Below are 27,648 nucleotides of genomic sequence, written 5' to 3'. Positions count from 1 at the left end.
CGCTCGTCCTCAAATAGGATTCTTTCCAAATGATAGAATCCACCACTAACCAAATTCACTAGAAAATCGAACGGTCAAGGACCGTTAAGTAACGAACGTATACTTTCTTAGGGAAAATTCATATCATGATCATTTATATTCCAACTCATTTATTAACATATAGTTTCACAACTTTATACATTCATATTTCATACCACTCAAACATAGAGATTTCATACATCATAACATAACTTAGTCATATTTCATTTCCACTCATTAAATAAACGAACGTTCATGTACTGCAATCATATCAACCATCATGCATCCAATTCATTCAATCAAATAACGAACGTTCAAACATTTCAACAACATACAAATTAAATTAAATAAGCTTCCTTACCTTTTAAGGTAGTCGAACGTTCACAGATACGAACTAGAGTTCTCCTTCTAACAGAGGCCTTAACGTTCTACAACACGTTCTAAGAACTATAACCAACATAAAACCAGAAAGATACTCAGAATGATAGGATCAATTCATGCAACCAAGAATTTGGGTTTGCATGTTACAGAAAACCCACGAATGGAGGAAGGATGAACTTACCAGTTCAGAATCCTAAACTGATCGGTGCAAACGATCGTCCTCTACGCCGAAAGAGTAGAACTGGTTCCTGAACGGTGATCGGAGAAGAGAAGAGGTGAGAATTGGTAGAGAGAAGGAAAAGCTTTTTAGAGAGAAGAAGGAGAAATGAAAGATCAGAGTTTTGGAGAAGAGTGTGACGTGATTTTCCAAGATTCAGTTTTTGCCTAAAACGGACGTCCGCTCATCTGCTGACACCTGCATTCCACTATCTGATTTTCGGATCCTCGTTGCTTGACACCTGGCGTCCGCTTAGAGAGGTTTTTGAATGCATTTTAATGGTTCTGACAGTGAGGGGTTTTTTGGTGCGTTTTAATGGTTCTGACAATGGGTGGCAATGATGATGTCAACAACAATAGATACAGTTACAATTATGATAATTATAATGTATAATTATTTTTTCAAAATTTAAATTTTAGATTTGTGATAAAAATTAATTTGATTTAAATTGATTAGGGGTGATTCACATAATTTATGTATATCTGACTATAATTAATTTCCATATTTCTTTGAACTTAGAAATAAAAGAATATTCCATATTTATTTTTAGAACAAAAATAGGATAAAGATCGCTTAAAGCATATACAATACTTTGATGCGGATGATTTAACAAGTATTATCATGATGATTTTGGTACAGTGAAAATCGTAACACTAATAACAATAATTATGGTGATAGAAAATATAAAAAATATTATAATAAAATCAATCATTATAGATTAATTAATCTTCACGTTTTAAAATTTTAAATAACTTAAAAATCTACGCAAACTATTTCATTAGAATATAGATTGTGATTAAATTGATTTAAGATTCCCTTTAAAGTTCAACATCATTTTACTAACAAATAACATCATTTTTTTTTTTCATTCCACCTAACATGTTAATATAAATTATAAGTACTTTTAATTATGCGTGATTTTGGATCATATATATAATAATTTCTTCTAAATATTAGCAATTAAATATGGTCACCTTTTTAACTTTCTCTTTCAACCCAGAAGCTTATAGTCTCTAAGCCTAGGAGGGACCATTCTACTGGTTTTACTGCTTAAACACCATGTTAAATTTATCAAATCATTTAATTAATTTATAAAAGATATCATAAACTAATATTTAAAAATAATAGAAGGATAAGATGCATTCAAAACTCTCTCATGTCCCACTCAATTCTTATCCTTTGCTGTAACAATCAGAGGTACCAAATAGGTCAATAACATGTTCCAAATCTGTTGAGTTCCTTAGTCAAAATGTAAAAAGTATATTCGACTTTCTCCACGTTATCTAAATGAATTTTTGTACAAATCTTTATGTTTTAACTTCTTATAAAGGATGTTGTTTAAGATTTTAACAATATATAAAATATTGTAATTAAAATATTTCAAAAACAACACCAACAGAACTAACATGTAGGTAACTTCAATGTTCTCATTTCAACTTATTATGTCTTTTTCATTTCTAGTGTGAATGAAAGTCAGTGAACTTTTCTATCTTTTGACAATGCTCACGTGGCAGAGAATATAAGTCTTTGTTTCAAATCAGATAATCATGCTTTATTTGCAACAATGGCCATCAGATAATCATTCTTTATCGCTCGAGATAATGTTTTTTAGTGTTACTGTTTGTTGTGTGAAATTCAAATTATTGTAGTGTTACTTGTAGATATTCTATGACAGAACATTTGACTTATCGCGAGTCGGAGAATGCAATTTTTCTTCTTACACTGTGTATTGTTAGTTTTTATCAAACTAATTTTATATTTCTTAAATGGAAGAATGCAATCTTATTGTGTATTTAGAGAATATATCTAAAATACACTTTCATAAAATTAGATGAGATTTGTGCTTCCTAAATTAACTTTTATTCTCCACACTTCTGACATTATCATTGAAATTGCAAAGTCTATCTTTGTAGCATGGGACATGATGATTATAACATCTCAAAATTAATGTTATCCTATACATGTCATTTGGTAAAAAAAAAAATTATTATTATTATTATATTTGTTTTACTGATTGCACCACTATTGTTACTATTTTGAAACTACCAATTTTACATCTTTATCTCATCTTCTGATGATTCAACTAACTTAATGTGTTTTATGGTTTTCATTTTTAAATTTTTGGACAAGCTCAACCTATTTTAACTATATTATTTTATTATTTTATACCTAATTACTTCATCTATAGTTTTTATTATTTTTATCTAATTATTTCCCTATATTTTATTATTTTTCTACATTTATTTCTTTTTTTCATTACTCTATAAATACTAACATGTTTTCTCTTCAAGATATCAATTCTTCTTCTATACCTAAATTCTCCATTGTAAGACTCATGAAAAATATATATTTTAATAAATAGAAGTAAGTTTTAGCGTTATTATTAGTAATAATAATGAATAGAAAAATATAAATAAGTTTTATTTTAGTTAATTATCCAAAATATTTAATTACGGGTGTGTAAAACGTGTTAAGAAAATGAATATTTTTAATCCTCGAAAATGCATAAAACAAGATTAGATAGTGTTGTTCGCATTATATTGTCAGCAAAAAAGATAATGGCCTAGTGGTAGGTGCATGTGGAAAGGATAATTGAGACCCTGTGTTCGATTCCCACTGTTTTCACATTTTTGGTTGGTGGGTATGTGGGTCCCATATCTTGCATGAAAGAGAGAAAATATTGTGGTGCACGTAAAATCTGCAGAGGAGAAGTTTTCTCTTCTTTGGTTTTAGTTTTCTTAACTCCTTCCTTGCATGGTACATGAATAGGAAATGTGATGGTAAGTTTAAATTTTTTTATGCCTTGGTTACTTAAGGGAAGTTAGAGTTATTTGTTTTCTTCTTTTTTTTTCTAAATTGTATTATATACTCTTGGTTGGTATAAGGTTATTTTTGGGGTTACATAAATTTGTAGAAGAAATATTGGCACCTTTGTTTGGTATTATTACTCCTTATTTTCCTTATTGTTTGGTGCATTTTTGGTTGATATGGAATATTAACTCTTTGGCCAAGACTTTTTGGGTCTCTTGAGAGGGGTTCATTTGTCTCATTAGTCATCCTAAGGTATTCATTCTAGCCTTTAAAAGCACCTTTGCACACATGAAAGTGGGGGGAGAAAGAACATATTTTTATTATCATAAGTGAAGTGAGAGTGAGAAGTAGAAGACTAGAGGAACAAGAGTGGAGGAGTTTTAACATCAAAGAACCCATTGGAAGATTCTCTACATTTAAGAGGTAAGGGGGGCTACTTTTCTTTGTTTATATTTGATGGGAATAAGTATATGCATGTAAGGGGGAGTGACCATGAAAAATGTTAGTTGTTGTAGGTAAGGGGTATATCTATGGAGTATGATAGCATGAGGTAATGGTGTTAGTTTCATCTTTAAAATGCATGGGTATACATTTTATGAAGAGTTGGGGTATACCTTTGATATATGTGCATGTGTATAACTTTGATATTGGGTTGGGGTATACTTTGATATATGTTTTATTTGGGGTATAGCTTAATATATATGTTGCATGGGGTATAACTTTGATATGTTTAATGCATGGGGTATAACTTTATTAAATGTTTTGCATGTGTATAGCTTTATATTGGGTATAAGTTTTATGAAGGGTTGGGGTACACTTTATATATATATATTTTGTAAGGGGAGCTAATCCTTCTTGTATATGATTTTTATCTATGTTATGATAATGAATATGAGTTATGAGTATGTTAAAATTTTGGTAATGGTAGTTATCTATTCACTTATATAAATTTAGTTTTTATGATTATAATTTTCTTATTTTTGAGTTAGTATGGTAAAAATTTTCTTTTAATTATTTTGACCGTTGGATTTAACTAAAATTTTAATATATGAATCCTAAGACCTATTTCTTCACTTTGACCGTTTGGATTTGTAATTAGAAGTCTGTACTTAGAGAAATAAATCCTGCATGTTTGAGTAAATTAATTACCCCTGTAGATCTGTTACTTAGTCATCTCGGTAAAATATATATTATGACTCATTTGACCACTAGATCAACTTGAAAATTTTATATATGATTCCTAAGATATATTAATACACTTTGACCGATCGGATTTTTAATTTAAAGTCTATGGTTGGAGAAAATAATTTTTAAGTTTTGAAAAATCTGATGAACACTATATTTCTGTTCTTAAGTTATCATGGTAAAAATTTTATATATATTTCATTTACCGTTAGATTGAGCCCAAAATTTAGTATGTAATTCATAAGACATATTAAGTCATTTTGACCGTTCAGATTTGAAATTAAATGTCTGTGCTTAGGGAAATTAGTTCCGCATTTTGAGTATAACCAAAAAACCACTTAAAATTCTGCACCTGAGTTACCTCGGTAAAACCTCAATATCTATCTAGTTAACCGTTGGATCAACCTGAAATTTTAATATGTAGTTTATAACAAATAGTGAATTATTGTGACCATTCAGATTTGAAATCGGAGTTACAGATTTATAGATATTAATTTCGTATCTTCTCAGGGATCTCAATATTGCTTAATTTCTATTTTTTTATATCTATATTAAATTTCGGTGTTGATATTATATGCTGTTGTTTTAAATCTGTAAATAAGAAATTTGTTAAAAACTAGTTGAGGAACGCTTTGGCTAAGGAAATATTTGGTACTTAAGTTGTCCATGGTGACGCACCTCTCTTTCCTGGAAGTCTACTCGACAAGTTTTTAACTTAAATCCTATTGAACAGATTATGTACTGTTAAATTATTGTGTAATATATCTTGTTGGAATATATTCAGTTTGTATGATTTCTGAAATAATTGGATTTTATTAGATTTGAATTTATGCATCTGAACATGATTGTGAATTATAATGATGTGATTTATGTGGAAAATATGTGAATGTATGCGATATAGTCAATTTGTATGACTTTTGGGATGGATGGACGTGATGCATATTGGTGTATGCATTCTGATTTGGTGTTTGATGCATATTGGTGTATGCATGATGTATATTGGTGTATGCATGATGCATATTGGTGTATGCATGATGCATATTGGTGTATGCATTCTGATTTGGTGTTTGATATATATTGTGTAACTCATATTTGTTTATGTAATTTGATCTAGTAAAGTGAGTATAGTATGGTTTGGTATCGGGGTATGGTTATTGTATTGAATTGTTAGCTCACCCTTGCTTGTGTGTGCATGTGAATGCGATGATCGTATAATGCGTGATGTTATACGAGAGCAGATGTTATTACAGATGCGATGGCTGACGCTTTTGAACATGCATAAAGGTCGAAAGAGAGATGGGATAGAAGACTTGGGATTGTGATTTTAGTGTTTTAAAAATTTATTTCGATCCTGACTATGTGGACATTTTATTTTCGGAAGAATCGATTGTAATAAATAATGTACTATTTTCTGTCTATGTTGAAGTTTAAAATTTCAAAATTTCTACATTTATTTTTGTACGGAAAATTTTTGTCGATGTAGCGCCAAAAATTCGGGGTGTTACATCCATCACCCAGTATGACAAAACAAACATTTTAAGTTTGTTATTTTGGATTTTTTTAAGTATGTTTTACAATAGACTTAGATTACGCAGACTTAAATTTTAAGTTTGTTGTTGACCAACAAACTAAAATTTTAAGTTTATTATTGACCCACAAACTTTAAATTTAAGTATGTTATTGTTCAACGAATTTAAGTTTGTTGTGACCATAAGAGACTTAAATTTACTATATTTTTATTTTATTTTATTTGTTTAATCATTAATCCAAAACCTAAAGAGTTCCAAAATCAAAATAAACAATAAGATGTTTAACTTAAAATTTGTAGTTTAGAGAAAGTCTAATTTAAACTTTTAAGTATAAACATAACTCAAATCAAAACTTAAACAACACCTAATCAAAATCTAATCTCCACGTTGTAGAAGGTAACTTGTCATTCATGTGTTATTTCGACAATGATCTCCTATAATATTGGTGATGAATCATTGAACACCTAAAACAAACAATGTTATTATGTTTGGCGTACCTAAAATCATAGAACTCATGCATTAGTTATAAGTATTTATCGTTGTCCAACTATCATAAATTCCTGCTTAGATTATAACTTTGATCCAATACATCACGTAGTACCCACATTCCCATGAACTAATATGTCTATTGCACTACAATAAAAGAAAGGAAAATTCATATTGTATAATTTGTACACAAAATAATTAATTTAAGAATTAAATGATATCTCACCATAGGATATATAATTTGAACTTCCTTTGACATAAAATGTTTATGCCACCCGCAACTCTACACATTAGTCATAATTGCTATGTACTTGTTAGATGATATAAAAGTTGTATCATTATCCTTGAATTAAGTTCTTCAGTTTGTTCTTCGGTTTCTTGTGAAGAGAATAAAACCAAACAACAACACAATCTTCTAGAATGATCAATATTAGTTGCCAATGAAACCTATAATTAGGGATGACAACGGGTCGGGTCGGGCATGGATAATGCCTACCTGCAACTCGACCCGTCTATAAAATTGTACCTGCTACTCGACCCGCTATCCGCGCGAGTATCTGTTTAGAAAATACCCGTTGGTACCTGCGAATACCTACAAAAAAAAATTGATACATTTTTGAAATAAAATGTAAATAAAATTACAAAAACTATATATAATATAATATAAGTTAAAATTTTATTTTAATTAAATTTAACCTAATAAAATATAATTTTATTTTATTTTTAATTAAATTTAATTAAAATATATAAATTAATTTTTTAATATTTTTTGCAGATAACAAGTATTAAAATACCAACTACCCGTTATTCGCGAATAGTAAATATCCGCAAATAATAACTACATGTCGCGAATTTTATCCGCAAATACCTGTGGCCGCATATTTTTTTTGTCATTTCTACCTACAATGAAAGATAAATGATCATGTAAGTAATTGCCATAAATTTGAAAAAATAAAGCTTTGGTAAAACTGACCTTCAACAATAAATAATATTAAAAAAATTAATTATTAAATAATAAAAATAGTGATTATATATATAGATATATATATATATATATTATAAGCTGATTATAATATTAAAATAATTAAATAATTATAAATTAAGCTTTAAATAAAAAACAAAAAAGACCGAGAGTATTGGATAAAAATATATATATTCAAATATCGTAAACTAATTATATTATTAAAAAAAATTAAATAATTATAAATTAAGCTTTAAAATGAAAAGACCGAGAGTATACTGATAAAAAAACGAAAGATTGGATTATGTTGTGCAAGTACATATATTACCGAGGATATACTCCTATTTTACCAATTGTCTTATAAAAAATATAAAGAAATTGATAGGTATTAAATACAATCACTCTTTGCTTTACTCGTACAACAATTAATAATAAATTAATTGTTTTTTTTTTCTTTATCCAACTATTTGGTTTTAGGATGAAGTGTATTGATTGTTTTTCCATGTTTGCGGTCAAGAGTTTTATATATTCAATCTCATGTACCATTATACATGATTTGTTACGTTTGTCTACAATTTGATTTATGAATTATTTAAGTTGACCTAGATTACTCATCACTCATCGAAACATCTTCTCCCCTTCACAATTTCACACTTCTTTTTTACCCATATTTTCTAAAATTGCAGAAACACTGTGAGGAGAACTGCATCCTTTGTGTAAGTAAAGAAGCCAACAAATGTATAATATCTCTAAGCATTTTATGGTGCAATGTATCTTTCTTCGAAAACTTCTTTTTTCTTATCATTCTAATTCCATTTTATATCTACTCATCTTCTACACCCACCATTTCACTTTTATAAGAAAACCTATCATTTAAAACATAATATGGACATCTTTCACCTACAAAGAAATTGATTCATTGTATTTGTTGTTGTTGTCGTTACCGTAAGAATCATATTGTCGCTGAAAGAATGTTGTTGTTGCCGGAAAAATGTTGTTGTTGCTGGTGGTTGTTAAGACTAAATGGAGTAGTGAAAAGTTGAAAAGTGAATTTTTTTTATAGGATTAGCAAATGAAAGTGAAAATGTGAAAATAACACATTTTTAAACACATTTTTAAACATGTTAAAAAAGTAACATATGTAAAAATAACACATTTTTAAACACATTTTTAAACATGTTAAAAAAGTAACATATGTAAAAATACTAATTTAAGTCGGTTAGAAAAATAAATACGTAAAAATATTACTTTTATTTACAAAACTCACACCACATTTAACTCTATTTTTTTAATAGAATTTAATTCATATACTTAATAAGTCTATTTTGCTAAAGTGACAAAATTGACAAAATCCAAATTTTATTTTCTTATTTCATCTACGTCATCATCCATCATTGCATCTTTTAAAAGAATTTCTAAGACAAGAGAAATAAAATATTTATTATTTTATATATTTCATTTATCTATATTTGTTTATTTATATTTATTTATTTACTTTGGTGTCTTTATTTTTATTTATTTATTCTTATTATTTTTATTTTATTAGTGAGATGTTTATAATCTCATCTTTTGCTTATTTATTATTACTATTACTTTATTGGTGAGGTGTTTATAAATTTATTTTTATTTATTTATTGTTATTATCTTTATTTTATTAACAATATATTTATTTTATTAATATATTTATTTTATTACGCTTAAGCTAGTATTATTATGCTTAAGGGTTATCACATAGAGCACATTAGCTAGAAAAGTATTTTTATTTCAATTTTTACCAATATACAAGTATAGAAAGTTCACTTTTTATACTGGTTCTATGATATCCCTAATAGGATGTTAAATATAAAGAAAATAATCACATAGTACGAATTGTATAAAACATTCTTGTCCAATTTTTTTATTAGTATTAAAAACATGGAAGCAAAACAATAAACATAACTTATGTCGTACATTACAAACAAACAAATCTTACTTGTTCTTTAAAATACCAAAATCAAATATACGTAAAAAATAAAAAAATAAGCAACAACATAAAAACCTCGACAAGTTTTACTTAAATCCAGCATCATTGTATTACCATTCACTCTCGTACAAGTACGATCATTATAGGTGGAACCACAACCACAAGATGTAAGGATGAACAACAAAAAATATCATATCATATAACACAATATAAACACATTACACACAGACTATAACAATCCATAACGTCATATCTCAAGATAGAAGAATACATCACAATCAGGCCTTTCATAAACCAATGTCGTTTCCTTGCATTTCGTCGTCACAACCCGTTCTCAATAACAGACGATTCGAGTCACTTTCATCGTAACTTCAGACTTGTCTCCCCGACTCTTCAAACTTATTGTCGTATCAAAAAGCTAACACGTTGAACAAAATTACAAAAGAATAACATAATTTACGTGCACAATACAAACTTATACGCATTCTCATGTATAAAATCAACCAAAAGGGTTCACAACCCTGTCCAAGAAAACAAAATTTTTGACAGACCACCTGTAATTACTAGGTTCACACCATCACCTACTTTGCAAGTGGGTCCCACGACCATTTAATTAACTTTTTTACTTCTTTTTCTCCTTTACTTTGACTTTTCAATTCAACCCACACCTCTGATTCTTCTTCTCATTCTTTTACATAAACAAACCCTTCCTCCCATGCACCCCAATACATCTCTCATTTTCCAGAACGTTGTGGCTGGGTGCTGCTCATGCTGGGTGAAAAAGGGAATGGATAAACCCTCTCGCTATTAGCATCAGAGGAAGAAAATGGGGTCGCCTGCGGCAAATGACGCAGTGGTGCTGGAAGTGCTCTCAGCTTCAACGACAACGTTCTGAGCTCAGATGATAAAATAGGGAAAGGAAGATGAAGATGGATGTGAGAAGGGAGAAGAAGGTAGTTGGAGAATATGAGAAAGAAAAAAAGAACAAAAATAAAAAGGGAAACGAAAACCTGAAAAAATCCAACATGTGTAATTTAAAAGACAACATATATCAAACAACCAATGGTTATTGTGCTTTGAAATTAAAAAAAGATAGGGATAAAAACATAATTAATTAAAAAATAGAGAATATTTTTTAAATATGAAAAATATATTTTTTATTGAAAAAAGAAAGCTAATGCTTTTTTTTAATTGAAGTTATTGAAAAAATTTTATTTGTTTAATCCAAAATTAGAATTTATACATTTTTTAAGTAAAAGAACTTAATATGATTAAACTTTAAAATAGTTTTAAAAACCTTTATAATTTAGGAGTCAAAAACATAATTAATATATATATATATATATATATATATATATATATATATATATATATATATATATATATATATATATATATATATATATAATGGAGAATATTTTTTAAATGTGAAAAAAGAATTTTCTTGTTGGGAACAGTTAATACTTTTTAGGAGTCGAAGTTATTGAAACCATTTTTATCTTATGTAGAAAGGAGAATATTTTTGAGAGATAAACGTATTTGGTTTTTTCGTTAGTAACAAGGGGAATGCATTTCTAGTAAATGGTAGAAGATATTGAAATAAATTTGTCTTTTTTAGTAAAAAAAACTGCCTAAGATTTATCTTCTGATAGTAAAGAACACACATATTTTAGAAATAAAAACGTCATAAATGTAAAATTAGAAAAATATAAATAATTCTGTGAGTAGATACAAAATTGCACGCATAGCGTTGGTCCCTTCACGTCCACGTAAAGTCAAGAATCACCGCAACATTGCCCAGTCCAAATCATGTTTAAATCCTATCTCTAGAGATTTTTTTTTTTCAAAAAATTGTCCTATCAATATATCTAGATATTTAACTAAAATTTGAATTAAAATAAATCTACAAATTTATATTAAACTTTTTAATATTTTTTAAGGCTTTGACGAGATAGGTTGAATTTGTCGAAAAATATTGTTTATATTTCAAATTTAAAATCGAAGAAAAATTATGTTTTTTATTTATTTAATCAGTTATATAAGAGAGAAAAAATATACCTGACCGGATCATATTTTGTTAATATTCTTATTCTTATATAGATTGGAATCAGTTATACATTGTTTTCTAAATGACAAAGAAAGGGAAATAAACAAATTTTTTTTTTGTGTTTTTGAAAAGTAATTAATTAAATTAAATTAAGATGGAATGAATTAAATTGCAGTGTTACAGTACAATTTGAAATAACGTTTGGTTATAGAGTGATAATATGTAGTACCAGACTGTTGTACTACTTTCTTCCATTGCATTTAATTCTCCCAACACACTCAACCACATCTCTCTCTTCTTCACACTCACAAATCAATCCCAAAACCTAAGCTTTAGATGGATGAACACATGCACGGGATGGGAGGGATGGCGTCGCCGCCAACCGCAAACGACACCATGGGCACCATGATGCACCACAAGATGATGATGCACATGACCTTCTTCTGGGGCAAAGACACTGATATTCTCTTCCAAAACTGGCCGGGAGGCAAATCGGATATGTATATCTTGGCCCTCGTTTTCGTCTTCGTCATGTCGGTTTTCGTGCAGCTGCTCTCGCACACCCGTTTCATCAAACCCGGTTCAAACCATGTCGCGGCCGGTCTGTTCAAGACCCTCTTGTTCGCTTTCAGGGTTGGTCTCGCTTATCTGGTTATGCTTTCAATCATGTCTTTTAACGGTGGTGTTTTCTTGGTTGCTGTGCTAGGTCAGACCTTGGGGTTTCTCATTACAACATTCGCTTTCAACAAATCGCCCCATGACGAGGGTTTCGATCTTCCTCCAGTTTCTTGTTGATTAGATTATCTTCTATGTTTTTTTTTTAAGTTTTCCCCCTTTTCTTAATTGGCTGTAACATTTGCATATGTAATGAAACTGGAGGTGTTTTTTGTGTTGATATCTAAATTACATTGGAGTACTTGTGGTTATGCAAATGTTGTTTATTTTTGTGTTTGTTTATTCACTTGGCGTCAAACGCTACCACTGGAATCAACGATGGTGACAACCATGGTGGTACCACACCTTTATTATTTTGGATGATTCTGTTCTATCCATCCATTGAAACTTGTGAGTTTTTTCACCCAGTAAGTAGCATCTAAACAATTTTTTCACTGTTTTTTTATTAGTGTTTGATTATCTTTCCCATCTCCCTCTTTATCTCTACTGTGGTATAAAAGATACACTTTTTTCTGCCATCGATAATTTTATTATTTAATAAAATAACCTGTTTTCATTTTATATCTTCTTTTGGCATGTTACTTGATATAACACGTCAACATTAAATATAATTAATATCAACATTAAATATAAATATGAGTATTAACGGGCATGGGAAAAAATTATTAGAAAACAGATATTGCTGGTTTTATTTTCGTCATCTTGTGCCGTATATAAACAGATATACCATTTTCAACTAGTTTTATTGCCATTGTCAATTTTATTTACTATAATAGTGTTATTGTATTCCAAGATATCTCTTTTTTCTCCAAGAAAAATGTCTTTTGAAAATATTATAGAAGGTAAGAGAGAAGAGAAGAATATTTTTATCACTGGTTTCAAAAGAATATTTTAATTTAACCAAAAGTTTGAGTGAGAGATAGTTTGAAATAAATTTATCGTATTGTTATGTTTAAATCAAAAGCTACTATATTAATACTTTGGATTTAATACTTCTTATTTGATATTAGAGTTTTATAAAAGCAACACATTTCTAAAAAAAGAAAATAGCTTTAGATTGTTTTATTGGGAGACAATCATTAAAAAGTCACTCGGAATTTATGAAATAAAAATACCAAGAAAAAACACTAATAAATTATGTTCATTTATACGGATCATTTTAGAACCTCAAATTCTTTTATAATTGATTTAATAGTCAATTTTGTCTCCAGTTTTGTTGATAAATTTCAATTTAGTCTCTTATTTTAAAAGTGTTTGAAATGATCACTTTTAAAATTTTGAGTCAAATTAGTCCCTTCTGTTAAATATAAACAAACAGTGTTAAAAATTTAATGATTTGGCAGAAAACCGTGCTAACATGTTATTTTATAAATGTATTTATGCTGACGTGTTAGTAAATTAGAAGTTGACTGTGAAAGAGTAAAGATTGACGTGAAAAGTATTGTGCTTCCCAGGGGCTTTACACCCTACAGTTGAGAAACCATCCTTCTAGGCTAGTTCGAGCTCGTCTTCAATGACACGGCTTCGTACTGGTCCACCAGGAACTAGAGCAATGGGACATTCGTCAACATCCCAGAGATGACCATTCCTTACCTTTACGCCTTTCACTTCGTCGCGCCGTTCTCTCCCATCACAAATGAATATGATTACTATTTGTTATAGAATCATTTTTTGTCTTGTGTAGCCTGACTTCTAGAAAGAACCTGCAGATGCTGTCAAGAGAGCTTACAGTAAAACTAATTCTAATATTTTGGAGATGTCGGGTGAATTAGGTAGAGAAGGTTCAACTGCAGTTACAACCATATTAGTCCATTGTCAGAAGTTAATAGTAGCCAACATTGGAGATTTCAGGGTTGTCTTATGCAAGAAGGGTGTGGCCAAACAATTATCAGTGGATCATGAGCCAAACACGGAGCATGAAGATATAAAAAATAGAGGTCGAGAATATAAATGTTATCTATAAATCATTAAACAAGTAACAAAATAAGAAAGGAAAGAAAATATGTTATCTAACAGAGTTACCACTACTCTGTAGATTTGATTTCCATAACCTCAAATATTCAATTGAAGAGGAAAATGTTCTTCTCTTAATTCTACATGGAAAGCAAATCCAGACCAATACATAATATAAGAAATCTTGAAACAGAAAAAAATTAAAATAAAAAAGAGATAGGATAAAGTAAAAATGTTGAGTTGGTGGAAGAAGGAGAAGAGTGACGGCGATGTTTCGAATCTTGATCAGAGTTACAGTGATTGTGAGGCAGCAACGAAGGTGATGCCGCCGATGATTCTGATCGGTATCGACGATGATGCTATCGGAGGCTGAAGTGAAGCGGAGAAAAGAAGGCTTAGGACGAGTTGCGATTTATGTTTGCGATTCGAAGAGGAGAAACACTTGATTTTCTCCGCAGGGCGGCGATGTTGTCGCCGACGACGTTTACTTAGAATCGAAACCTAATGGTAGCGGCAGTGGCGTCATCAAGTGCGCATAGAGGGAAGAACACTATAATGGCTGGCGGTGTCTCTAGCAACGATCAGTGCTATCGACGACAGTTTTGGTCGTCTAGAGGAAGGCACGACGACGTTGGTCATGTAGAGGGCAGAGCTGCCGCTAATGAAGGTAGAGAAGAGACCTTCGTTTCTGAAAAAGAAAAGAAAAAAGAAACCCTAGAGGGCTTGGGCCTCGCCTAGAAAATATCAAGTGCACCTCTAAATTTCATCTCTGCACCCATTCACTAACACGTCAGCATAAATATATCTATAAAATAACATGTCTTCTGCCAAATCATCAAACCCTTAACGTTGTTTGTTTCTATTTAACGGAAGAGACTAATTTGACTCAAAATTTTAAAAGTGAGGATCCATTTCAAACACTTTTAAAACGAGGGACTAAATTGAGATTTGTCAACGAAACTGGAGACAAAATTGACTATTATACCGTTATAATTTTATTCTTAAAAGATATCTAGTGAGTTGAAAGATAAATGAATATTTAAGCTGTCATTGGCCTTGGGAAACAATAGTTTATCCTTAGAACCATATTTTTGTCTTCATAGGCATCTTTAGACTTCAAGTTTGTCAAGATAACATCATTAGGTCAATCACCACATTTAATGTATTGTCCACTTTAAACTCTAAAACTCCTTCACAATTTTTTCCTTAAAAGATGTATGAGAGAGTTGAAGAAGGATATAATATTTGAATTGTCCTTAGCCTCCATTCCTAAGATGTGAGACTTGTCAATTAAGAATTAATTTTTCTCCTTATTTTGATATAATTATTTCATAATAAGCTAAACAATTTATAGTGTTGAAAGTCTCACTTTGACTAGTGATAAGACTAATTTATAGTTTATAAGTAGGTGCAAACCTTACTTTAAAAGTCGATTTCGTAGGATTAAGTTACACTTAAAGTGTACTTCTTAACATGATATGAGAGTTATGAGTTAAAGCTAATCCTAGTGAGATTTCTTATTTGTTCAACCCATTATGTCACCCACTATCGGGATATTTGTTTTTTGTTTGGCATATTATTCTACAAGTTATTGGATCACCCATTAATGTAATCTCATACACGAGATATATACCTCGGTGTCGGGGGGGGAGGGGGGGGGGGGGGGGGGGGGCGAGGTGGATGTTGGAAGTCCCATATTGACTAGTGATAAAGTCAGTTTAGATAAATAAGAGGGTGTAAACCTCACATACCAAGCCAATTTTGTGGGTTGAGTTAAGTTTAAAGTCCACTTCTTAACACATATTTATTTGTATCAATCAGGTTGTCTCTTTAATTATTTTGATATGATTTCTTAAGAATAAGCTAGGCAATCCATAAATTGATTTGTTCTTTCTAATTTCATATTATAGGATATTTTGTAACTATGAGGACAAATTATTGTAAATATTTTAGCATTATTTATAGCGGGAATAACAATAGTGAAAGACATTAAACCATTTTTTATGACATGATATTAGATTCGTGAGTTTGATCCTATCCTAGTGAAATTTGTTATTTGATGGGTGTATTGTTCCACTCGTTATTGAACTACCCATTAATATGTAGTCCCACCCACAAGATATATATGACTAAGTGTGATGGAGTGTGTTAGAAGTCTCATGTCACTATAGATAAGGTGATTTCAAAGTATACAAGTGGGTGCAAAAGTTTACCTTACAAGTCAATTTGTGAGATTGGATTAAACATAAAGTCTACTTTTTAACATGATATTATTTGCGAGCTAAAATTGAAGATGATAGAAAGAATGTGAATAAAGAGTCTCTTGTACAAGTTGTTGATCATAAGTAGTTAAGTCTCTTGCCACTAATAAAGAAACTTATCTAGATAGTTTGAAGGGATGATTAGGAAGCAACCATTTTGGTTAAAAGATTATGTATCAAGGGAAGGAATTATGAAGATACAACAATTTTGTTTTATTTCATATATATATATATATATATATATATATATATATATATATATATAAATATAAATAAGTTGTTGATCGACTTGCGAAAAAGTTGTGAAAACTAAAAGATGGAGAAATGTCATGGATGCTAAGATTAAGGTGATTAGGTAAAATGACACATAGAACTAGTAAATCAAATCAAAGGTGTTAAAACAATTGGAGTAAAGTGAGTTTTCAAGACTAAACTAAATAATAGGGGAAAATTGTAGTTTAAAGTGAGGATAAATTATGTGCTCAACAATCTGTTATAGATTATGCAGAACTGGTTGCTTTGATAGTTCATATGAAAACTGTTAGATTGATGATTGCTCTAGCAACACAAAAAGGATATATTATTCATTAATTATATGCACAATCTTTCTTTTTAGATGAAGAGTCATCTAATAAATATTTTTGTTGAATAATGTTGAAATTACATTCAAAAGAGAAAGGAAGAGAAAGTGTACAAGCTAAAAAAAAGTTGTTCACATGTCTAAATGTTATGAGAAAAGAAAGGATAGGAATTGTATTTCTTATTCCATAAGAAGATAGTACAATTTTACATATATATAATTGTTTGAAACAATATATAAACGGAATATAAATATAAAAATAGAATATAAATATATGAAGATAAATGCACAGATATGAACGGAAAATAAATTAAATCCAATATCCCCCCTCAAGCTGCAGCATATATATCCTTAATGCTCAGCTTGGACAACAAAGATTGAAATTGTGCTGGATGCAAAGCTTTAGTATGAATGTCTGCAAGTTGTGCTGAAGTAGGAATGGACAGGAGCTTAATTACACCAGCTTGAACTTTATCTCTTATGAGATGACAATCAATTTCAATATGCTTTGTTCTTTCATGCATGGCTGGATTTTGTGCAATTTGTATAGCAGATTGATTGTCACAAAACAGAGAAACTGGTTGTGGTAGAGGTTGTTTCAAATCATGGAGCAAATACATAAGCCATTGAATTTCACATGTTGTGGAAGCTAAAGCTCTATATTCTGCTTCGGTTGATGATCTAGATATAGTACCTTGCTTCTTGGATTTCCAGCTAATTAATGATGCACCATAGAACACATTAAAACCAGTCACAGACCTTCTAGTGTCAGGGCAAACAGCCCAATCAGAATCACTAAAAGCCTTGAGAGCATGTTCTGTGTTGGAGGGAAAGAATAATCCTTGTCCTGGATTGTTCTTGATATATCTCAGGATTCTTATTGCTGCTGCATAGTGATCTTCCAAAGGATTGGAAAGAAATTGACTGAGAGTACTAACAGCGAAACATAAATCTGGTCTTGTGTTGGTTAGATATAGTAACCTGCCAAGAAGTCTTCTATAGGCCTGCACATCTGAATAGGGTTTCCCTTCTGTCTTGGAAAATTTTGTGCCTGGCTGTATAGGAGTAGAAACAGGTTGACACCCCAACAATCCTGCATCTTCTAGTAACTCTAGAGCATACTTCCTTTGTGACAAATTAATGCCCTGTTGAGATCTTGCAATTTCTAAGCCCAGAAAATACTTGAGTTGGCCTAAGTCTTTAATCTTGAACTTTGCATTCAATAGAGCCTTCACAGTTTGGATTTCCTAGATGTCATCACCTGCCAAAACTATATCATCTACATAAACAAGTAAGATGGTAATATGAGCAGAATCACTTTTGACAAAAAGTGAATAATCTGATTTTGATTGTGTGTAGCCCAAAGAAAGTAAAGTAGTTGTCAACTTGTAATTTCATTGTCTAGAGGCTTGTTTGAGTCCATATAAAGACTTCAACAACTTGCAAACTTGTCCTGGTTTTTCAGATTTATAACTAAGAGGAAGAGACATGTATACTTATTCATCTAGATCCCCATGTAAAAAGGCATTAGTTACATCTAGTTGATGTAAATACCAATGTTTGGAAGCTGCTAAAGCTAGAACCAATCTTACTGTTGTGAGTTTGACAACAGGTGAAAAAGTCTCAAAGTAATCTAAACCTTGTTGTTGTGTGTAGCCTTTGGCTACAAGCCTTGCCTTGTATCGTTCAATACTCCCATCAGCATGCCTCTTTATTTTGTATACCCATTTACATCCGATAGGTTGCTTTCCATTAGGTAGATCAGTCAAAACCCAAGTTTTGGTATTTTCTAAAGCTGCAATTTCTTGATCCATGGCATTTCTCCAACAATCATGTTTGATGGCTTGGTTATAGGTTTTAGGTTCACTAACTTGGGAAAGATTAAGGACATATGATTTATGAAGAGATGATAATGCATCATATGATAGATATGAAGAGATAGGATATAAGGTACCTGTGGATGACTGAGTGGCGGAAGAAGTAGATGACATGTTGCAATGATAGTCCTGCAGATAAGATGGTGTATGTTTTGGCCTAATTGATTTCCTTTGTGGAGTAGCAGTGACAGGTTCAACAGAAACAGGCTGAGAAGAGAAAATAACAGGGTCGGAAACAATAGAAGGAGGAGATGTAAGTGGTAAAGAGGGTTGATCAGTAACTTCTAAGAAAAGAGGTGATGGAGGTGAAATAATTTTGGTGACAAAATCCAAGGAATTTTGTGTATTAATAGGTGAGTGCTTGTCACTAGTAAGAAAAGGAAATATATTTTCATAAAATACTACATTCCTTGATAGAAAAATTTCCCTAGAATTGAAATCTAACAAAAGGTAGCCTTTCACTCCTGTTTTAAAACCCAGTAAAACACATTTTCTTGCACGAGGTTGAAATTTTGTTCTATGAGTTTGAAGAGTTGAAGCATAGCAAAGTGAGCCAAAAACTCGTAAGTAAGTAATGTCAGGTTTAACATTGTGTAACAGCTGAGATGGAGAAAAATATGTCAAAACTTTGGAAGGTAAAATATTAATGAGTTGCACAGCATAACGAACAGCAAAAGACCAGAAAATTATGGGCAAATGGGATTGAAACATTAAAGATCTAGCAACATTGAGAATGTGTTGATGTTTTCTCTCAACGACTCCATTTTGTTGAGGTGTTTCAACACATGATAATTGATGTTGTATCCCTTTTTGTCTATAAAAATCTGTCATTGCAAACTCATTACCATTATCTGATCTAACAGCTTTTACATCAATGCCAAATTGTGTTTTTATATAAGAAACAAAGCCAATAAGTTGTGATCTTGTATCTGATTTACTTGTCATTAATTTAATCCATGTGTATCTAGACATATCATCTACTATAGTTAAGAAATATTTGAAACCATCAACAGAAGAAGTACTATAGGGCCCCCAAATATCAACATGAATTAAATCAAAAGGAGCTTTTGAAACAGTAGTACTTAATTGAAAAGGTAATTTTCTTTGCTTAGAATAATGAGAAGCATCACAATGCGTGTATTTTGTATTAGGTAAAGTGGCATACATGTTGCGTAATTTGGTATAACAAGAAAAAGAAGGATGTCCTAGTCTATAGTGCCAAATATCTATAGAGTTATGTCTTATTGTAGAACAAGCAATAGAATTCTCAGAAGTAATAGCAGCTGGTGAACCAAGGGGTGTGGGTGCAGGAACTATCATGACATACAAGCCATCTCTTTCTTCAGCTTTGCCAATCATCTGCAGGGTTGACTTGTCCTGTATTTCACAGGAAAATTCAGAAATGTTAAGTTTACAAGATAGAGATTTAGTTAACTTTGTGACCGAAATAAGATTGACAGAAAAATTAGGAATAAACAAGACATTATGTAAAGTAAGGTGTGAGCTAAGTGAAACAGTGCCAGAAAAATGAGCAAATGAAGAGTTCTTGTTGGGTAGTGATACTGTAATTGGTGAGATTCTATGATAAGAAATAAAATGAGACAAAGAATTAGATATATGATCAGTAGCACCTGTGTCTAGAATCCATTTGGAATAGATATTACCTTGAGCCTGGGAAGAAGTGGAAGCATTATGAGAGCTCACTAGATTAGTAGAATGTGGGATTGTGGGATTAGATTGAGGAAGAAGTGCCAATAAACCATGAATTTGCTCTTGAGAAAGTCCCAAAATTGCGGAATGTGACTGTGCCGGAGAATTATTATAAGAAGGAACTACTGTAGAAGAATCTGTTGTAACATTGTGGACTCTTTTGGATTTGAGATCAGGTGGTAATCCATGTATTAGAAAGCAAGTATCAATGGTGTGGTTTGTCCTGCCACAGTGAGTGCATTGTCGAGGTGCACCAAACCTTCCCCCTGAGGAACGAGCCTGAGAACCTTGATATGAAGATCTTCCCCGGCCATAATCATTGGCAGGAGAGGGTTTACCTCTGCCATTGAAGGTAGAAAAAGAAGGTTTAGATTGAGAAACTTGTGACGCCATGACTGGAGGTTGAGAAAGAATTCCTGATTGTAATTGTCGCTCATGTTGAATTATCATCGAAAAAATTTTGGGTAAAGAAGGCAAGGGATCCATGAGAAGGATCTGAGAGCGAACAACAGAGTAATTATCATTCAAGCCTCTAAGAAAACAAAGAACACAATCATTTTCACGATATTCCTTCATTGTCTTAGAAACAACACAACAAGAAGCAGAAGATTGGCATTCAGGAATAGGACGAAAATTGCAAAGTTCATCCCAGAGAATCTTCATTTTAGTGTAATATGCAGTAACACTTAGATCAGATTGATGTATTGAATAAAGATCTTGATGCAATTGTGAAATTCGAACAAAATCACCTTGGGAGAAACGATCTTTGAGATCCTTCCATGCCGTAGCAGCAGAGTCAATCCAAATAATACTTGTAGCAATCTCATGAGAAACAGAATGATTGATCCAAGATAAAACTAGATTATTGCAACGCTTCCATGCTTGAACCATTGGATCTGTACCAGCTGGACAAGGAATGGAACTATCAACAAAGCCAAATTTATTCTTCATTTGTAGTGCCATAGACATCGAGCGAGCCCATCCATGATAATTGTGACCTTCAAGAATCGGGGAAACAAGCACCGATGAAGGATTCTCATTAGGATGAATGTAATAGTCATGTGTTGTATCTTGCAACGATGCGAGAGTAATAGAGGGAGTAGCCATAAAAGGAGAAGAAAAAGGCAGAAAAGCCAAGAATGAAAGGTAGAAAATGAAGATCTGGACAGGAAAAGAATTGGTTGCGGAAGAACGTGATAAAAAATTAATTTTCTTCTGATACCATGTTATGAGAAAAGAAAGGATAGGAATTGTATTTCTTATTCCATAAGAAGAGAGTACAATTTTACATATATATAATTGTTTGAAACAATATATAAACGGAATATAAATATAAAAATAGAATATAAATATATGAAGATAAATGCACAGATATGAACGGAAAATAAATTAAATCCAATACTAAACAAGCTCCCTTGGTACATCGATATTGAAACATATTTCCTGATGGAAGATTTTAAAAAATGTGATCAAGTCTATAAATAATGAAATGAAACATTGAGGGCAACATGATCATTATAAGTTTATACGCCGATGATTCCTTTCATAGAAAACAACAAAGTTGATGTTTATTAAGTTTAAGAACTTGATGCATAATCAGCTGATATAATTATTCTTGGTACATCATAACAAATTTGTTGGTTTGCTAGGAAAATTAGTGGAAAAAGTCCTTTTCCTTAATTTCTCACTATTTGGTGAGGAGTTAACAATAAACAAATGGCGTAACTAATTTGAAATTAATTAACTATAGTTTGAGAAAGTACATCATTGAGTTGATTCCTTACAAAAAAAATATCAAATTTATTTAACTGAGATAATTTTGTGACTAATCAACGGTTGATGAATGAAATTTTTATTTGGCCATGAAAATGATGTCTAAGTTCTTCCCACACTAATTTATTTAGCACAATTCTATCACAAATTTTATTAAAAATTAAATTAAAAGAATAAATCTATTTAAAAGAATTTATGAGCTATCAATGTGTTAACAAAATATTGAGAGTGTATTTTATTATTATATAAGTTCATAATTTTTTACTTATGTTGTGAGTGATATTTAATATATAATTTTTAAAAATTATAAATAACATTTAACTAATACAATATTTTTTTCTTTTCCATTTAAGTGTTATAAAAAATATTAAAACTATTCTTATTAGTCATACTTAAATTGATTTTTTGAACTATTTATTATTTCTGAGGCTATTGTTTTATATGTTAATTATTACAAATAAAAAGTTATTAATTAATATATATTATTACAAAAAGTATGGAAGTCGTATGAAAGCCGTATTAATAAAAAAAATTCCTTTATTTCTTATTATATTCAAGCCCTAATCCCAAATAAACCTAAAATAGCACAATTTATCTAAATCTCATCGTATCAGAGGTGAATCTGAAACAGAGAGCATTGTTCGAGATCATGGTTGATGGTCAAATGTTCTAATTTATTGTTGGAGGCTTGCATTGATTATCGAAGATCGTTGTTTATTGGTTGAAGGGAGTTCGGAGCACTGCAAATCAAAGTTCGGATTTAGACAATCGTCGTTGAAGAACGAGATGGATGCAGCAGTTGAAAAATAGTGATTACTGTAATACATAGAATGAAATATTTTTTAAGTCTCAATGTCTTTTAAAAAGTATCTAAGTTGTTGTAGCATTTTCAAATTAATCGATTTAAACTCCGATGATTCCTTATTTTAAATTTGAAAGCATGAAAAAGAAATTAAGGTGACAAAACTCTAAACAAACTGTAGATTTTCTTGGGTTTCTTATTATGATTCGTCCAAATATGATGATAAATAGAAAATCTAACATTCAAACATTTTCTCATAGCTTTATTTTTTTTGTGAGATTAAGTTAGATTTGAAATATACTTTTTAATCTATTATCAAAACCAGAGTTACTCAAACCAACATAAACTTAAGGAGAAATTACTTTGTCAGATCGAGTTGACGTGTTTATGAGGTTGTTAATGTTGGAATAAAACAAAGATTGGGACCCATCCACCATACTTTAGGGGTCAATGTTTTTCTCCTCCACCGAAAGTGGGAGAAAATGAGTCCCATTCCTCCTTGTTTCACGGTAATGAGTGCACCTCTTCAGCATGTTTCTTGTTTTCTTCTCCTTCCTTCATTTATTATAAATGAAGGCAAACCAAGCAGCAAAAGATGCAACGAACAGAAATAAGAAAAGCCACCAAATTCAGAAGTGAAGCCACGATTGAGTGAGAGAGAAAAAATAGAGAGAGTCTATTTTGTGAGTGTGTGATACAGGGAGAGTCTTGTATACCATCCGAGAGGGTGAGATTTATTGAGAGATCCTCAGAGAGTGAGAGAAACACTGTAATCCTACTTTCATAGTGGAGATAATTTTCTGGACTAGGTCCCGTGGTTTTTTCCGAGAGGATTTTCCACGTTAAAATTTCCAGTGTTAATTTTCTCTTTTCCTACGCTTTCATTTTTACGCTTCCGCATAGTGCCCATTTTGGGGTTCACAGAGGAGGGAACAAATACCGTTGTTTTCCAACAGTGGTATCAGAGCTACCGGTTCGAAAAAGTCAGAATCCTGTGAAATTCAAGATGGAAGGAGACATGTTCAAGCTAACTGCGGATAATTACTCCTACTGGAAGCCGATGATGGAAGATCATCTATACTGCAAGGATTTGTACGAGCCGATCACAAATCCGGAAATTCCGGAAGGGAAGGCTGAAAAAGATTGGGAGATTCTGAATCGTAAAACAGTGGCTATGATTCGGAAATACATCGACAAAAGCTTGTTTGAGCATGTATCGACTTATACCGATGCGTATGAGTTATGGACAAAGCTTGAATCTTTGATTCAAAAGAAGACTCCCAGAAATAAAGCTCACCTTGTCAGACGACTCGTAAAGTTGGAGTACACTGACGACCAGAATATGATCGAGCATCTCAACACCTTCAAAGGTATTGTGAATCAATTAATGAAGGCGGATATGAAGATTGATGACGAGTTACAAGCTCTTCTACTCCTTAGTTCCCTACCGGAGAGTTGGGACACGTTGGTGGTCACTCTCAGTAACTCAGCACCAGATGGAAAGCTCAGTCTGGATAACATCACAGACAGTTTACTGAATGAAGAATCCAGAAGGAAAGAAAGGGGATCGAGTAGTCACTCAGAAGCCAATGTTGTTGAGAATAGAGGAAGGAGTGAAAACAGAAGCAAAGCAAAACGTGAAAAGTCACGAGGAAGATTCAAGTCTCGTTCCAAAGGTTTGACATGCTTTTATTGTGGAAAAGATGGCCACAAGAAGCAAGAATGTAGATTCCTGAAAAGAGATCAGAAGAATGGAACTATACACCCTGATGTGGTAGATCCCAAAAAGAAGTTGGAGGAAAAGACTACAACAGCGGTGGTATCAAATGATGAGAATGTGTTCCTTATCACTGAGGTAAACTATCTAAATATTGCTTTTGATGATTGCACTTGGATAGTAGATACCGGAGCATCTTTCCATGTTACTCCTCATGAGGGATTCTTCTCATCCTATCAAAAAGGAGACTTTGGAACAGTCAAGATGGGTAATCATGTCACAAGCAAAATTGTGGGCATAGGAGAAGTGACTTTGACGACAGAAAATGGAAACAAACTTGTGCTGAAGGAGGTAAGACATGTACCAGAGATACGTCTAAACCTTATCTCAGTCGGTAAGCTAGATGATGCTGGAATGAACAACCAATTCAGCGATGGAAGATGGAAACTCTGTCAAGGAAGCATGATTGTTGCTCGAGGCAAGAAGGAAGGCTCCTTGTACTGCATGCAAGGAAAAATATACAAAGGAGAGACAAATGTCGCTCAAGAAGAAAGTAAGGAGTTGTGGCATAAAAGACTAGGCCACATGAGCGAAAAGGGATTAGAGATCCTGGCAAAAGATCATCTCCAAAGTATAAAAGGACAACCACTTGAATTATGTGAAGACTGCCTAGCAGGTAAGCAGCGTAGAGTGTCCTTCCGTAGATCTGAAAGTGGAAGAAGAAAAGAGCATATTTTGGATCTTGTACACTCAGATGTTTGTTCAACATCTGAAAAGTCCCTTGGTGGTGCTCAATATTTTGTTACCTTCATTGATGACCACTCCAGAAAATTGTGGGTCTATCCATTGAAGAGAAAAGACGAAGTTCTACGAATCTTCAAGGAGTTTCACGCCTCTGTTGAACGTGAAACTGGTAGAAAGTTGAAATGCTTGAGAAGTGATAATGGTGGAGAGTACAGAGGTCCATTCGAGCACTATTGCAAGACTCATGGGATCAGACATGAGAAAGTACCTCCCAAGACACCTCAGATGAATGGAGTAGCTGAAAGATTCAACAGAACAATTGCTGAGAAGGTCAGAAGCATGTTGTCTCACGCAAAACTTCCCAAGACATTCTGGGGGGAGGCAGTGCTAACAGCAACTCAATTGATCAACTTATCACCATCAAGACCATTGAATGGTAAGATCCCAGAAGAAGTATGGTCCGGTAAAAAGGCCTCATATCGCAACTTGAAAGTCTTCGGATGTAAGGCATCAGTTCACATTCCAAAAGATGAAAGAGCAAAGCTCGATGCTAAAGCGAAAGAGTGCATATACCTTGGTTCTCCGAGAGATGAATTTGGTTTCAGATTATGGGATCCTGCAAACAAAAAGATTGTTCGAAGCAGAGATGTGGTGTTCTTTGAAGATCAGACAATCCAAGACATCAAGAAAGTGGAGAAACCAACACTTAAGCTGATAAGTGATCAAAGCCCTATTGTGATGAACAACTCAGGGGGAGAGACTCATCAAGCCGAACCAGAGTTACAACTTGATGAAATGGCTGAAGAAGCAGATCAACCTAATTTGACGGAAGAAGATCAACCAATTGAGGATGCTCCGCAACAAGAACCCCAATTGAGACGATCAACAAGACAGAAGCAACCGTCAAGAAGGTATTTTTCAGATGAATATGTTAATTTTACTGATGAAGGTGAACCTCAAAGCTTTGTAGAAGCAATGGAGACGGAAGACAAAGGCAAATGGTTGCAAGCCATGGAAGAAGAGATGCAATCCTTAAAGGAAAATCAGACTTATGATTTGGTAGAATTACCAAAAGAAAGGAGAGCATTGCAAAACAAATGGGTGTTCAAGCTCAAGAATGAAGAGAACAACCCAAGCCCAAGGTACAAAGCACGAATTGTCGTGAAGGGGTGCAACCAGAAGAAAGGAATAGACTTTGATGAAATATTCTCACCAGTAATGAAGATGACATCCATTAGAGCAATTCTCGGTCTGGCAGCAACATTAGACCTAGAGATTGAACAACTGGACGTCAAGACAGCATTCTTACATGGAGACCTAGAAGAAGAAATTTACATGAAGCAACCAGAGGGTTTTGAAGAACCAGGCAAAGAACACTTGGTGTGTCGTCTGAAGAAAAGCCTCTATGGTCTGAAGCAAGCTCCAAGACAATGGTACAAGAAATTCGATTCCTTCATGATCCAACATAATTTCAAGAAGACCTCCGCAGATCATTGCGTGTTTGTGAAGCATTATGAAAATGGTGAGTCCATCATACTTCTCTTGTATGTTGATGATATGTTGATTGTAGGGAAGGACAAAATTAAAATAGCTGCTCTCAAGAAGGCATTGAGCAAGTCTTTTGCCATGAAAGACCTGGGTGCAGTAAAGAAGATACTTGGAATGAAAATCTCCAGAGATCGTTCTAGAAGAATGCTATGGGTATCTCAAGAAGATTACATTGAGAAGATTCTCAAAAGGTTCAACATGCACAATGCCAAATCTGCTCGTGTTCCAATTGCTGGACATTTCAAACTCAGTAAGTCTCAATGTCCAAAGAATGAAGAAGAAAAGGAAGAAATGAACAAAGTACCCTACTCTTCTGCCGTGGGTAGCCTTATGTATGCAATGGTTTGTACAAGGCCAGATATTGGCTATGCTGTAGGAGTTGTGAGCAGATACCTGTCGAATCCAGGAAA

At 32.3% G+C, this 27,648-nt stretch overlaps 1 protein-coding gene across 1 annotated transcript; it reads left to right on the top strand.

The window, feature by feature from the left end:
• The first annotated feature begins 11,782 nt into the window (after window positions 1–11,782).
• Window positions 11,783–12,524, top strand: LOC108319600 (copper transporter 6). Its single transcript, XM_017550786.2, has one exon. The coding sequence runs from the start codon at window positions 11,935–11,937 to the stop codon at window positions 12,391–12,393; it is 459 nt and encodes a 152-aa protein (XP_017406275.1). The 5' UTR covers window positions 11,783–11,934; the 3' UTR covers window positions 12,394–12,524.
• The last annotated feature ends 15,124 nt before the right edge of the window (window positions 12,525–27,648 follow it).

The sequence above is a fragment of the Vigna angularis genome, chromosome 5, assembly GCF_016808095.1.
Source record: "Vigna angularis cultivar LongXiaoDou No.4 chromosome 5, ASM1680809v1, whole genome shotgun sequence".
NCBI classification, from domain to species: domain Eukaryota; kingdom Viridiplantae; phylum Streptophyta; class Magnoliopsida; order Fabales; family Fabaceae; genus Vigna; species Vigna angularis.
Note: the sequence above shows the minus strand (reverse complement) of the source record. Positions and strands in the feature narration are given on the sequence as shown.

Coding starts and splice junctions, on each gene's coding strand:
- LOC108319600 (XM_017550786.2), top strand. CDS start 11,935: ATGGATGAACACATGCACGGGATGGGAGGGATGGCGTCGCCGCCAACC.